Below are 16,065 nucleotides of genomic sequence, written 5' to 3' on the forward strand. Positions count from 1 at the left end.
TCCTTTTGAGAACTCTGATCCACATGTTCATTTCTTTCACATCCTCTGCCAAGATACTATCTGTTCATCTCTGTTCTTGTCTTAACTGTGTGACCATAATTCGCTTCATGTGCCTCATAATAGAGCACTGAACTATTCCATGTGATCAGTGAGTCTTTGCATAAGTTCCAACTGAGTCTGTCTCAGTTCATAGAATTCCTTTTGTTGGCTGTGTACCATAGATCGCAACTCCTCCTGTTGGTCTGTGTTGAACTGCTGCTATTGTTCGGATCTTTGGGTCTGTGTGGTCTCCCCATCTTCTTTTTTATTTTTCCTCTTAAGCTTCAGTGAGGATCATGGAGATATTTTTGATTTCCAGTCTTTAATTGGAAGTCGATGAGAGGCAGATTTTGAACCAAGGCTGCATAATGTGGAAGCAAGATTGGTGACTTCTTCATCACGATCACTTTGTTCAGCACTGGCACCCTGACTGTTGTGCTGGTGTCGCTGGTACAGATGTCTATGGAAGGGGGAGTTCTTGTGCTTCTCTTGGATAACCCCTCTGGATCTCTCATGGATACTCTTACAAGATCCTTGAGTTACATCAGGTAAGCATCCAAGCCCCTCAAAGACTCTTCCATGAGTGAAGTGTGGTCATTTTTGGTCTGTGAAGCCACTATGAAAACTCTTTTCAACAAGTTGAGCTCTTCACATGCACTCAGACCTAATATTACCTGTACTTTCTTTTCTACAACTAGTGGTCATGCCTTTAGATGCTGTGCCTTGCACTTGAAGGTCACTAGTACTGGTACATTCTTTCCACTATAGCCTGTCACTTTTAAATTCACTGGGCTGCTCTTTACTTTGAGAGTATTGTATTCATCCATAGACGACAGATTCACCTGGGCTCCAGTGTTAACCTTGGAATTACTGTCTCACTCACAGTCAATGGAGAAATCCATTCTGTTTTGCCAGTACCAGCAGTCTGCAGGGAATCCAAAAACACTTCTTCCATCTCCTCAGCAACCATGTGCACCTTTCTCGTGGTAGCTTTGCAGCACTTTGCAAAATGATTCTTCTTCCCACAATTATAGCAGGACTTTCCATAAACAGGACACTTCTTTGGGATGTGCCTACCTTGCTGTTTGAGTCTATCTATCTGTTTGGTTTGTGGTTGCTTTGTGAAACGCCTTGTCCTGTGCCCCTCTTTTTTCACAGTATGCACTGTTGTTTCTGCCTGTGCAGCTCTTCAGCTTGTGGTTGTGTGGTCTCTGCTGCCCTACACATATTCACAGCCTTTCCAGCATTGAATCTTTTTCATGGAGCAAGCTTTCTCTGAGGCCATATCTGGGATTCCATAAACTATTTTGTCTCTGACTACAGAGTCTCTCAAATCTCCAAATTCACAGGACTTACTCAGTGTGTGAAAAGCTAACACCTTGTTTCTGGTCACAGGAAAGAAACTTATATCTCTCAAATGTAATACTTTTACTTCAGACAAAGTACTCCCTCAAATTTGTCATCAGAGTGTCCAATGTCAAGGCTGCCTCATCAATTTGACAGCTATTGTAGATGTCCAAAGCATCTTCACCAATTAGATGTAGAAGGCCAGACGCCTTCAATTTTCCCTCCACCCCACCAGCTCTGCTCACTTCTATATATATATTGAATCACTGCTTGAAGTGTTTCCAATTATCAGCTAGATTGCCTGTGAAATGCATAGCTGCAAGAGCATTGAGGGGATACTTTTAGGCTCCCACCTCAATTTCTTGGTGAACTTTGAGACAGCATGGTTTCTTGCTGGCTGCTTCTCTCTGTCAGAACCTAACGTTTCTTTCTTAATTGCTCACTGTATTCAGTTATGCTTCATATTTAGATCTCATGCCAAATTCTGACACCATGCTATGTTTGTACGCTAGAACTATTTTATTTACAGATTTACAGAATGGCTTCAGCTCAACCACATTTTACTTAGGACCTCTAACCATCCAAAAGCATGTGTGTCACAGTCACCAACTTCCAGTTCCGGGTGAACCACCCACATTGCACACTGACATAATAACACAGAGACGCTGTGGCCAATCTGAACTGGCTGAGGTCTGTGTGTGACGAAACCAAAGATCCAGTTGCACAAGGAGGTATTGAGGCCAAGACTTTGAAGCTTATTGATTAGTTTTGAAGGGATGTAAATATTGAATTTGAGCTATTGTCAATGAAGAGCTTCCTGATGTATGCACCTTCACTGTCCAAATGTTCCTGGGTTGAGTAAGGTTTGTCCATCATCATCGATGAAGACCTCGACACCATTAGTACTTTTTACGAGGTCGAGTTGCTAGCTTGACACTCAACCCGACACAGATGGAAAGCATGCCTGGGAGCGGCTCGACTGGATATGAACTCGGGAACCTTCGCTCCTGGAGTCCGGTGTTGATGTCACTGTGCCACCAGCTGGCTTGACGGTGTCGAGACTAGCGCGCGATTTGGATTTAAGTGAGGGAGAGTTGCGCAGCGTCAGCCTCACTCTCTCTTCCCAATTCCCATCTGGATCCAGTGGCAAGACAGAGTCGAGATGCCTGGAGATGGGACTAGGCGCAGTGGATGACCAGGATGTCTTCTGTGTCTTGTCCTGCTCTACACGTTCCACGATGCTTGCAGAGACCGCCTTCTTGACCGTTGGACCTTCCATTGGTCTCATCCGCACAATCCGCCAGAGTCTGTCTTCACATGCTGGGATAGACAACTCCCTATCTCACCGAGGGTTTGAGACCCGTCAGCTACCCTCACCTGGTTTAGCCGGCTTGTCGAAGCCGTTGCCCGGGGTGTGGCCGCTGTCGCATGCAAACAGTTACGGGGAGCCACAGGTGAGAGCTGAGTGCCAGGTGGGGACCAAAGCTGGACAAATCACCCTGAAAAGGACGCGACATGCTCCCCCACCAGAGGTGCTACTCCTCCCTGACGCCCCATACACCCCTAGATTGATGGTCCGGGGTTGAGTGAAGAGCCAATGAAATAGCTTCTGCTGTTGACTTATTGTCATGGTAGGCAAATGGACCAGATCCAAGTCACATCCCAGACAGGAGTTGATATATTTCATCACCAAGCTCTCAACACACTTCATCACAGTGGGTGTAGAGTAAGTGGTATTGAATGTTAGCCGTTGAGGCAGGTTACCATGTTCTTTTTAGGCACCTGTATAACTGAAGCCCGCTTGAAGCAGGTGGGTACCTCAGACTCTCAAAGCAAGAAGTCAGTGATATCAGTGAATGGTCCAGTCGGTTGATGAGCACAGGTCTTCAGTACTCAGCCAGGTTCCCTGTCTGTGCTGGATGCTTTCCATGCGTTTACCATCCCGAGGGATGCAATCACATCAGCCTCAGAGCCATCAGGGGCTGTGGGAGTTTGTGAGGGTGCCTCCATGTTTTGACGGTCAAATTGAGCATAAACGGTATTGAGCTCATCTGGGAATGAAACCTTGCTGTCTCCTATGTTGCTTGGTTTCACTTTGTAGGAAGTGATTCCATTCAAGCCCTGACACAGCTGTCGAGCATCAAGTTAGGTCCAGAATTGCCACTTTACATGTGAGATGGCTTTCTGGAGATCATACCTGGACCTCTTGAATTTTATTGGTGTCCAGAACTGAATGCCACTGATCTGGCCCTCAGCTGATTGCAGATCCTATGGTTCATCCAGAGCTCCTGGTTGGGGAAGACTCTGAATGATTTTATCGGGACACACTTGGCTACGACTCTTTTTATGAAGTCCACGACAAGGGTGATTGTGAAGGAGATGTTGTTCCCAACCCGAACAGACTGGGGTTTGCAAATGAGTCATCAACAATCCAGCTGCACAAGAAGGTATGTGTCTCATTATTGGTACTGTAGATACTTGTGGGAGCCAGTTCTTTGTGAGAGTCAAAGGCTGAGATTTCATATCCAGAAGCACCTATTGATCTGAGTGTTTTGCCTGAATGGGTCAAGGAAGGCTGAATTATGGAGGATAACAGTATTCAGAGAGCTTTGCCAGACTAACGTGTGCTATGAGCTTTGCTATGGGAGCTCAAAAATATCTGCACTCAGTAGCCTGACAATGTCCATAATTGTGCATGGCCCCACAGTCGTGCAGGCATTGGACTAATGTCAAATGCAATAAAATTGCCAGCCTTTTTGTAACCCATGCCTTAAGGGTTCAAAGTACACGTACGTTTACTGTAGGTCACCATAGACTACCTTGAGGTTCATTTTCCTGCAGGCATTTACAGGGAAAAAGGAAATTCAGTATAATTACAAAAAAACTATACATAAACAAAGACTTGACAAACAATAAGTCTGTAAAAGAAGACAAACCATGCAAATAAGACATAATACTGACAATGAGTTGTAAAGAAAGAATCCTTAAAAGTGAGACCATAGGGAAAGAATCAGTTTAGTATGGTGGGGGTTGAGGAGGGGGCATGGCCTGGATGCTTGATTATGGATACTGCTTTCTTGTGGCAGCCCTCCATAATATAAGCCTAAACTACAAAAGGTGGCTGAAGTTTCTGCATTTATAGCCAGAGAGAATGGTCCGGCTGGTGGTGGAGTGACATCAGCGCCAGACTCCGGAAGGAAGGTTCCCGAGTTTGAATCCTCGAATTCAGTCGGGCCGCTCCCGGACACGCTTTCCATCTGTGCCTGGTTGAGTGTCGAGCTCACAACTTGGAACACGTAAAAGAAAAACTGCGCTGTGAAAAGGACGTAGGGGACCACTCACAGAATCTTTCCTCCAAGACAACCACTTGAAAGAGTGGTCGCCGAGGCTCTGGCAGAGTATGGCGCACAAAAAAAAGCCAGAGAGAGCAATGCAGCTAGATAGATGTGGCTACAAGTTTTCGCCTGCTAGAGCTGCCTCTCATGAGCTTGGTGAGCTACTTTCTTATTATACATGCTTTCAGAGGAAGGTTCCATTGTGAACTGCACTACCTGTATTTTCTACAGATGTTACAGTTGGCTCTAGATTCTCCTTCCCTGTCCTTTGCTGTCACATTTATCCTGCCTCCATCAGGGTATAACTATTTGAGTACTAATTTACTTGTTTCAGCACAGGGTTGTGGGCCGAAGGGCCTGTATCTGTGCTGTAATGTTCTCCATTCTGTGTTCTCTATGACTCTGCAACCTCTCCTCTAGGGTATTCAAAGTTTTAGCACTCCTAAATCCACAAAAGTTCCTTGCAAGTTCTCAAACACTTTTAGACAACCTCCAATACTTAAGCAGATGAGAGGCTTCTTAGTGCATTCTCCAACAGTTATTAAATGATATTTGAAGATCAACTAGAAATGTTTGATACCTTGCAAATAATTGTTGTGGCCTGTTCATCCATATTTGCTTTAGGATACACGGATGTGTATAAGCTCATCCCTGAGCCCCTTTAAAATGGCCTCAAGCCGGGTCAATTATGATGGGGCAGATGCTCCAATCCTGCCTAATGGTGCCAACAACTTTACCCCAAGGGTCCACATATCTACTGTGATTTCCAGCCATTGTAAATCATTGTCAGCTGAGTTGTAAAAGTCACCTTGACTGGAATCAAGTGAAGTGTGACTCGATGCAAATTGAGAGCTGGACATCAACCATCTTGGATACCGTCACTGCCAAGCTGAGGCTAAATGCAAACCAGAGGAAAGCATCTTTTATTCTATCTGGGCACCATACGAAATGGTGGCATGAAGTATTGAATTCGCCTCCTTTCAGTAACTACTTCCCCTTTGTCCCTTTCCTCCTCTTTCTCTCTCCTCCTGATCCACAAAGCCAGTACCACCCCGTCTCTACCCATCTCCCCATCAGGCACACACTCACCCACTGGTTCTCCTGCCTGTGACTCCCCTCTGCTCTCCTCATTTCCTTCCATTTCTGCCATGCTCCACCTTCCTCTCTAATTACCTTCAGCCCTTTGTCACTTCCAACTGACACCTCACAGCTTCTGACACGGTTTTCCCCCACCCTCCCCATCTGCCCATCACTCTTTCTCACTGGGGTCCCACCAATTGCCCGCCAACTCCTGCTGCATCCCTTTGTACACTGGCTGTCTCCCTTCTATCTTTCAGTCCATGTGAAGCGTCTTGACTTGACCCGTCAACCCTCCATTCCTCTCCCTATCCTGCTCCAGTGAGTTTCCCCAGCTTGGTGTGTGCTGGACACAGTCAAGCCTGGTGAGGCTTGAACAAAGTAAAAAGAATACACAATCACTCAGTGAACAAGTGCCAAGCTCATTACCCTCATTACCAATAAGCCTAACATTGATCAGGAAGAAACACCAACAGAAAGGAATACTAACAAAGAAGAAGAATGGCTGATTAATCAGTCTCAAAGAGAAGTGGTGAAACCTGAAGGCAGCAGGAATAATTCCTTCCTCTTTGTGTCAATATAGTCTGGTCTGCAATTCAATGTGATGGAAGTCCACCTTTTGTCAACTCTGCTGAACATGAGGTATATTTCCATTTTGCTCCTCTTCCAATTTTCAATAAATTTCTATCCCTTAAATGACTAATTTTTACCATACAACCATATAACAATTATAGCATGGAAACAGGCTCTCTCGGCCTTTCTAGTCCGTGCCGAACTCTTACTCTCACAACTTAGTTGATCACGCTGTCAAGAAACAAGAATGTACTTCAGTGTACATTAGGATTCCATTCTAATGCCAGAATAGGTTATATACTGTGAAATAATTCACTAATAGAAACAATTCCAAGACAGGCATTGCTTGAGACCTCATTGTGACCTGTATCAAATAAATTCCTGCACATTAAAATAAGGACTGAAAAATGCTGTAACTTTCTTTGATATCATCTGGACTCAGCTGGGAAATAGAAAAGTTAATCTGTAGGTCATAGACTCCTCTCTCCCAACCCTCCGAGAACTGATGGTGGAAAATGTCAATTGATTTTTTTTGTGTGTTGTACAGCTTATAGGAACAGCTGCACTGCTCTTCTCCATTTTGGCCATCTTGGACTCCAAAAATGATCGTGTTCCCAAAGGTCTTGAGCCAATAGTGATTGGTCTCATCCTTTTGGTTCTCGGTCTTTCAATGGGCTTCAACTGCGGCGGTTCCATAAATCCAGCCCGTGACCTGGGACCACGGCTCTTCACTGCTGTGGCTGGATGGGGATTTGAGGTTTTCAGGTATGTGACAATGAACAATTTCAGCACAATAGCAGCTGAATGCCTAGAATAACAAACTTAATTTGAGCACCTTCCTCAATTGTGATTATTTAGAGTAAAATGTACAAAAAAAACTTTATGGTTCTCATTATAATTGCTGGCTGAGTTTCATTAAGCATGTGGATGTATTTTAATTACAAATATCATAATTAAAGGAGTCTATTTAAGTAAATGGTGTACGAAACAAACACTATGTTTTTTCTCCTTGAGCTTTCTTTATTATTTTTTAATTTTGCACAGTGGAGTCAGTCAAAAGTTGCCGAAACTATTGTTTTTATCTGATGCTGTGGTCACGTCTGTGGATGGAAATAGCTTCCAGTTAAAATCCCCAAAACGCTGAAGAAGTATGTGCCACAGTATATGATAGAGGCCTCGCCCTAAGTTTATTAGAATCCAACTGTGTCAGTCCCCCCTACACAAGACTGCCCTCTGGCCTGTTTGATAGAACATCAATGGCATAGCTGATGATGTTTTTCATTTAAAAGCAAATCAAAAGCATTGCTGGTTTAATTTGAGTCCTGGCAAATGATAAAGGCTTTCTGAGATTGCCCAAGTAATCTCCAAAAGTCAGGGGAGCTTCTAGCTTTGATTCTACTGGACATGGTAATTGGAAGTACAGGACCACATCTGATAAGTCACTGTTACAGATTGTACTCTGGCCCAGGGGACCTTAACTAAGCTTTCCACCCATCCCAACAAATCCATGCTCCTGGCTCAGATCATTCCCCAGGCAATATATTTTCCATTGTTTTTCATGTTACTTTTAAAGTTAAGAGCTAATAATTCTGAATTTCTTCATGCTGTTTTTCCCTTGTAATTAAACAACTGAGGTAAATACAACCCACTTCACATTAAGTCAGGGAGTCTTTAGAGAGGCACTGTACAGTACAGAACAGTCCACATCAACCATCAAACACCCATTTACACTAATCCTACATCAATCCCACTTTTCCTCCATTTACACATCCTCTCCTTCTACCCCTCACCCTCAGTTCAAGGCAATTTACAGAGGATAATGAACCCACCAATCTGCACATCTTTGGGATGTGGGAGAAAGCCAAAAAACCCAGGGAAAAACCACACAGTCACAGGGGGCAGACAGTGCCAGAGGTTAGGATCAAGTCCCTGTCTGTGACACTGAGGCATCAGCTCAAAAAAGCCTCAGAACCACTCCTTGCCAGGTGCCTGTACTAAACCACTTCCTTCCAGTCCAGATGGACGTGCTCAGCCTGAAATGTCAACTGTCCTATTCCCTCCATAGATGCTGCTTGACCTGCTGAGTTCGTCCAGCGTTTTGTATGTTCCCCAAGTTGTTTACTACCCTTGGCCCTCGAAGTCGGGATTTCAGTACTGCCTGGGTGTAAAATGTGAAATTCTGATAGTACATTTGGAAAACAGATAAATTCCCAATTTTTCATTATGGTAACCGTGGAAGGGATGAGAGCAACTCGTTCATTATACATATAGAAAAAGAGCGTGTTACTGATTGAAGGATACCAGATGGTGCCATCTGACTGCTTGGGCACCAGGCTCGAGTGATAGTCTATTCTCCTGCAAGTTGTAAGTGTTATGAACTGGTTTGTAGCCATAATGGGCAGAAGCCCAGTTCCTTGCATTGTTTAACCTGGCAGCATGAGTTCTGATTATGTCTATTCTTGAGTACCTGATATGCTGGAAGATTAAGAGAATGTGTTTATGCCAGTTTGAATTTAGTGCCCAAGAGAATGACTCAGTATGTACTGTGACTGGTGAGTGATTTTCAGGCAAAGGTAAAACACTCGTCTGTGTTCCACACCACGTAGTCTAGCAGTGTAAATATGTGCTCTTTCATACATTTCAGGCCATTTCACAGATTAATATGAAGATAATATTAGAATCAATTTTTGGTGAACTGCAAACTTGCTATGTGCAGCAGTACAAATTTGTGTTTTCACTGAAAATATTGCTTTCATAAAGTTAATCAAATTTAACATTATTTATTGAATGAAACACTAACATTCTTCAGGGATGTGCTGAGGATGTTCTGCTATCTAGTAGTATTATCCTTTGAATGAGAGGTTAAGCAAAGACACTTTCTGTCCTCCCAGGCAAACATGAAAGTGATGTGACAGCATTTTTATTTTGTAACAAAGCTGACTACAGAATTAAACAGTTGCAGAATCATGGAATACTCCTAAAAGGAAGAACACAGAGTTTATGGTAGTAAAGGATCCCCCTGTGAAAGTTATTGACAGATCTCAAACATGTTACCTAAAACATCTGAGTAATAAAGGGTTGTACCATTGTGCTACCTTGCTTCCTATTGATATCATGTTTCTAGCTGATTTAGTGAGCTATTCTGGTGCTGGGAAAGCTCTTCCAGAGGGCAATGTATGATGTTGCAAAGATATGGGGAATCTAATGCTTGTAGAATATTGAAGAGTATGAAAGTGGTATAGTGTTAACATCCTTCTACAAAATGAGGAAATCGCAGCACACAAAATGGAACGGTCTGAAGACAAGCTCACAAAGCTCACATGGGTCAGCGGGAAATTTGATCCAAATCAAGATTATTGGTTTGTTAGTTGCGCAGGTTTTGACTGATGGAAGGAAAGACCGTGTGGGCTGCAGAAATTACAGGGGTTTTTTTAGATCTAAATTGAACACGACTTGTGTGTGATCGGCAAGGGACCAATAAAGAAGTTGTTCAGTGTTAGATTCTACCAATACTTTCTGTGGTTTTATATGCATATTTATAAGCAATTTTATAAAAATAATTGGGCAAGATTTGATTTGTATGTGCTGATGTAGATTTGATTTGTAAGTGACATTTATTTGATTTGTATGTGGTGATGTGGATTTGATTTGTATGTGGTGTAGATTTGATTTGCATGTGATGTAGATTTGATTTGCATGTGGTGATGTAGATTTGATTTGTATGTGGTGTAGATTTGATTTGTATACAATGTAGATTTGATTTGCATGTGGTGATGTAGATTTGATTTGTATGTGGTGATGTAGATTTGATTTGTATGTGATATAGATTTGATTTGTATGTGATGTAGGTTTAATTTGTATGTGGTGTAGATTTCACTTGTATGTGGTGATATAGATTTGATTTGTATGTGGTGTAGATTTGATTTGTATGTGGTGTAGATTTGACTTGTAAGTGTTGTATATTTGCTTTGTATGTGGTATAGATTTGATCTGTAAGTGATGTATATTTGATTTGTATGTGGTGTAGATTTCACTTGTATGTGGTGATATAGATTTGATTTGTATGATGTATATTTGATTTGTATGTGGTGTAGATTTGCTTTGTTTGTGGTGTAGATTTGACTTGTAAGTGATGAATATTTGATTTGTATGTGGTGATGTGGATTTAGAAACATAGAAACATAGAAAATAGGTGCAGGAGTAGGCCATTCGGCCCTTCGAGCCTGCACCGCCATTTATTATGATCATGGCTGATCATCCAACTCAGAACCCAGCCTTCCCTCCATACCCCCTGACCCCTGTAGCCACAAGGGCCATATCTAACTTCCTTTTAAACATAGCTAATGAACTGGCCTCAACAGTTTGCTGTGGCAGAGAATTCCACAGATTCACCACTCTCTGTGTGAAGAAGTTTTTCCTAACCTCGGTCCTAAAAGGCTTCCCCTCTATCCTCAAACTGTGACCCCTCGTTCTAGACCTCCCCAACATCGGGAACAATCTTCCTGCATCTAGCCTGTCCAATCCCTTTAGGATCTTATACGTTTCAATCAGATCCCCCCTCAATCTTCTAAATTCCAACGAGTACAAGCCCAGTTCATCCAGTCTTTCTTCATATGAAAGACCTGCCATCCCAGGAATCAATCTGGTGAACCTTCTTTGTACTCCCTCTATGGCAAAGATGTCTTTCCTCAGATTAGGGGACCAAAACTGCACACAATACTCCAGGTGTGGTCTCACCAAGGCCTTGTACAACTGCAGTAGTACCTCCCCGCTCCTGTACTCGAATCCTCTCGCTATAAATGCCAGCATACCGTTCGCCTTTTTCACCGCCTGCTGTACCTGCATGCCCACTTTCAATGACTGGTGTATAATGACACCCAGGTCTCGTTGCACCTCCCCTTTTCCTAATCGGCCACCATTCAGATAATAATCTGTTTTCCTATTTTTGCCACCAAAGTGGATAACTTCACATTTATCCACATTAAATTGCATCTGCCATGAGTTTGCCCACTCACCCAACCTATCCAAGTCACCCTGCATCCTCTTAGCATCCTCCTCACTGCTAACACTGCCACCCAGCTTCGTGTCATCCGCAAACTTGGAGATGCTGCATTTAATTCCCTCATCCAAGTCATTAATATATATTGTAAACAACTGATTTGTATGTGGTGTAGATTTCACCTGTATGTGGTGTAGATTTGATTTGTAAGTGATGTATAGTTGATTTGTATGTGGTGTTGTTGAAGAACAAGTTCGTGCTGTACTGTGTTTGTATCCAATGCAGGACAAGAGATCGAATGATTCTGATTATGGGGATTTGCATGATTTCTAAAACGAATATCCTTCTGAAATAAACATGGTATATCCTGGATATATTTAGCAAATATAGAATCTCAGGAGAGAAATCAATTTCATGTGTTTTTTTGAGAAAGAACTCCCAACTCGATGCACATGGATTAGAATCATAGGACAACACAACATGGAAATTGTCCCATTTGTCCATCTCACCCATGCTGACCATTTGCCTACACCTGACCAAGAACCCCCTAAACCTTCCCCATCCGTGTACCTGTCCGAAAGTCTTAAAAATACCTGCCTTAACCCAATTGCTCCAGATATAAATGACCATTTGCGTGGAAGTGTTGCCCCTCAAATCCCTATTAAATCGTTTTACTCACACTTTTAACCTATGCTCTTTGAGTATTGATTCTCCAACCAGGGAAAAAGTCTGCATGTATTCATCTTACCAATGCTCCTCATTCATTTATACATATCTACACAGTCACCCCTCAGTCTCCCATGCTACAAGTCAAAGTCAAAGTCTGTCCCAAGCCTTTGTGGCCCATCAGGCCAGTGCTTATGCCAGTTTCTGTGGCATGAAGCGACTGAGAGTACGAGACTCCCCCCTCCGGATAGGACGCCAGTCTATCGCGAGGTTAACCCCCAGCATCTGCCGGTACCCATTTTCAGCTGGGTGGACTGGAGCAGTGTGTGGTTAAGTGCCTTGCTCAAGGATATAACACTCTGTCTTGGCCGAGACTCAAACCCATGACCCTCAGATCGTGAGCCCAACGCCCTAACCACTTGGCCACGCACCACACCCTATGCTACAAGGAATAAAGTCTTAGCATGTCCAACCTCTCCCTATAACAGAGTGTATCATGTGCTGGCGACGCGTTCATGAATGTGAACAGGGTCTGTTGGGTTCTAAGAGTTTGGGATGTTGGGCTGTGATTGGGTTGGCACAGAGTGTGTCTTCAACTCTTAACGTTTGCCTCTTGCAGAGCCGGCGATGGCTGGTGGTGGGTTCCTGTCGTGGCACCTTTGATCGGCGGCGTCCTGGGCAGTTCCATTTACGTTCTCTTCATTGAACTTCATCATCAAGAGACAGTCTTAGAAGAGGTCTGCTGTACCAAAGACAAAACAACTGATGAGAATGCAAAATACGAAATGATTTCTGTCCTGCGTTACAAATAACACAAAAGAGCCAAAAGTCTGATTTGAATTCTGGACCCATGAAGAGAATATAAATTTTTTAAAAAAATTATTATTATTTTCCCTGAAAAATGAGTTGTGAGATGATGGCTATAATTTTATTGATGGAGGATTGTTTAACAATTATGCAAATAATTTTATTTTCTGCAATTAAGAGACTGTTTAATATCCATAGAGAGAACAGAGATCAGTACAATCTCCAATTTCATTTACAAGTGTGTAACAAAGTCTAGGATAATATGTGGATAATATTTGATATATAAGCACTATATAGGTTATAGGCACCATTAATTTTATCAATCTTAATCAGCTGATTTCACAGGTTCATGCTGTACATTATGAGACCCTGTCCGATTTACCCAGCTTATGTCACTCATACACATTTATTTATGTATTTCAGTATGTAGTTTGCACTTAGACTGATGTCAAGTTGATAATTAACATTATTCTGGAAGTCACACCACCACACAAAAATATAGCAAGCCAATGACCTTATTGAAGAATGTGTAATACAAAGGTACTTAAGGAGATGCCATGTATTAGAAAGATTAATTTACGTTTATTTCATGTACTAATGAGGTCTTTAAATTGATTTTTTCAAATTTCACTTAAAGATTGATATTTATATCTCCACAAGCCAATGCCAAAATGTTTTTCTAGAACTTGCTCCACAGAATAACTAGTACAAAATATGTATTTGAATAAAAATTGTATCAAAAAATAAATGTTTTCAGCTTTCCCCTTGCTTGTGCTTTTGTTGATTTAACTTGTTAGAAATTCTGTGCTATTGTTAATGCCTACAGTATAAATTAACAAGGAAGTGTGGAAGATCTTAAACACATCACTGCCCACCTTAACACTCTTTAACATCGCAAGTTCTCCCACTTAGATCAGACGCCAGGTTCGGGCATAACTGAGTGATTTTAAAGTGAGTTACAATTCTGGTAAATCTAACATCACCAATGGTGATTTTATTTCTATTTGAGCTGTCTAGCTCGGTTCATTGCCACATACACAAGTGAGGGGCACTCGCAATGAAAACTTACCTGCAGCATCAACACAGGCACGTGGATTCAGACAGGTTTAACCACCAGGGGGAGGCAAAGAGAGGACAGGATAGGAAAGGGCTTCACCGATCAGTAGGGGACAAGTGTTCTTGCCCCCAAATCTTTCCCAACACACAATTTTGTTTCTCAGCCCAAGGTTGAACTTTCCTGTGTCTCCACACTCAGATCCCTCTCTGCGTAGACTGATACAGCGTCACCCCAAATCTATCACTGACCCCTGTAATCCTGCCCCCGCCGGTATTCTGGTGCATCCACTCATCACCATCTCTACACCAATGCCAACAGGGCATAAACCCCCGATGACAGGGAGCTAACCTGTGAGACAGAATGCCGTTCAGTGAAGAAACCTTACTGACAATGATACAACAGGCACCTGGAACACAGAAATGTAGAGGAAACACTCCGCTGGGTGTCCGGACTGGAACGCCCAAGGCAGTGGATAATCCAGTCCCAGCATTTTTAGTAACACAGCACCCCTTTAGGACAGGTTAGAAGCTGTCTACCAAGCCTAGTTCAACCCAACCCAGTACAAACTAGCCATGCACAAACTATCTCTATACAACACTGCCCAGTACAAGCTAGCCCAATACAGACCAGCCCAGTACAAACCAGCACAACCTCGCTCTGTACAACACAGATCAGAACAACCCAGCCCAGTGCAAACAAGACTAGTACAACCCACCCTAGTACCACACGTGCCTGTATAGCCCTACTCAGTACAATATAGCCCAGTACAACCTAGCATAGAACCTTCCAGTACAATCAAACCCAGCCGAGTACAACTCAGCCCAGTACAATCAAACGCAATTCAATGCAGCACATATCAACACAACTAGCTTTGTACAACCCAGTCCAGTACAACTCGGATCAGTAAAGCCTAGCCCAATGCAACTGAGCTCACTACAACCCTGTTCAGTAGAACACAGCACAATACAGCCCATCTCAGTACAACCCAGCCCTGTACAACCCAGCCCAATACATCCCATCTCAGTACAACCCTGTTCAGTAGAACACAGCGCAATACAGCCCATCTCAGTACAACCCAGCCCTGTACAACCCAGCCCAATACATCCCATCTCAGTACAACCCTGTTCAGTAGAACACAGCGCAATACAACCCAGCTCAATACAACCCAATCAGTACAACCCTGTTCAGTAGAACATAGCTCAATACAACCCAACTCAGTACAAATCAGCTCAGTACAACCCAACCCAATACAACCTTGTTCAGTAGAACACAGCTCAATACAACCCAACTCAGTACAACCCAACCCAATACAACCTTGTTCAGTAGAACACAGCTCAATACAACTCAACTCAGTACAACTTGCTGTATATTTAATATTTCAATAATATTTGAGTAATCTTGTAAATATATTGTTTGATTAAGCTACTTTGTTGCTTATATAATTTGTTATGGTTATATATAGCCATACCTTAACTGCATACGTCACGATGCTACCACGTGGTATGTGGCGCCTCACTTAAAGTAATACACAAGCTAAGACTCACATCTCTCAGCTCTCTTGGTTTCCTTTAAATTAGTTTAATGTTTGGAAGTTAGAAAACATAACAATGGAGACAAGGTATTTTTTAAATGGATCCGAGATGACTACTGACCTGTTGAAGCTTAGCGAGACATTCAAGTTTTTTAAAAACTCAGCAAGGAACGGTTGGGTTTAAAATAACAGCACAGCACGTGTAGAGACAGTCAAATAAAACAATAACAATTAGCACATGCAGATACAGTTGAGTTTAAAAAGGCAGAAAACAGAATAATTCAGGGTTCGCAAACAGTAAGTATCAGGTAATAATAATCATAAAGAAAACGTTAGACATGGTTGGCTACATCGAAAAGGTAGATGTGTTCAACTGCTCCATTGACTCATGTATACTAAACTAATTGAGCAGTATTTTGAAGAAAATGGAATAGCCAATAAGAAATAAGTACAAATTTTGCTGAGTGCATTGGGTTTAAAGACATACAGTTTGCTTCAAAGTTTAACTGTTCCAACCAAACAAGCCAAAATAAAATTTGATGATATTGTGAACATAATTCAGGAACATTTAGAACTGAAACCATTGTTGATTGCCGAACACTGTAGGTTTCATAAGTGGAATTAAAAGGAAGGA

At 42.4% G+C, this 16,065-nt stretch overlaps 1 protein-coding gene across 2 annotated transcripts in view; it reads left to right on the forward strand.

Moving 5' to 3' along the window:
* Positions 1–13,602, forward strand: part of LOC134355605 (aquaporin-9-like) — a 98,890-nt gene extending 85,288 nt beyond the window's left edge. For both annotated transcript variants that reach the window (XM_063065739.1, XM_063065741.1), the window contains 2 exons: positions 6,919–7,136; positions 12,656–13,602. In XM_063065739.1, coding sequence (XP_062921809.1) covers positions 6,919–7,136; positions 12,656–12,848 — 411 coding nt within the window. In that variant the 3' untranslated portion in view covers positions 12,849–13,602. The remainder of the gene's footprint in view (positions 1–6,918; positions 7,137–12,655) is intronic.
* Positions 13,603–16,065: the final 2,463 nt, after the last annotated feature.

This window comes from Mobula hypostoma, chromosome 13 (assembly GCF_963921235.1).
Source record: "Mobula hypostoma chromosome 13, sMobHyp1.1, whole genome shotgun sequence".
Lineage (NCBI taxonomy): Eukaryota > Metazoa > Chordata > Chondrichthyes > Myliobatiformes > Myliobatidae > Mobula > Mobula hypostoma.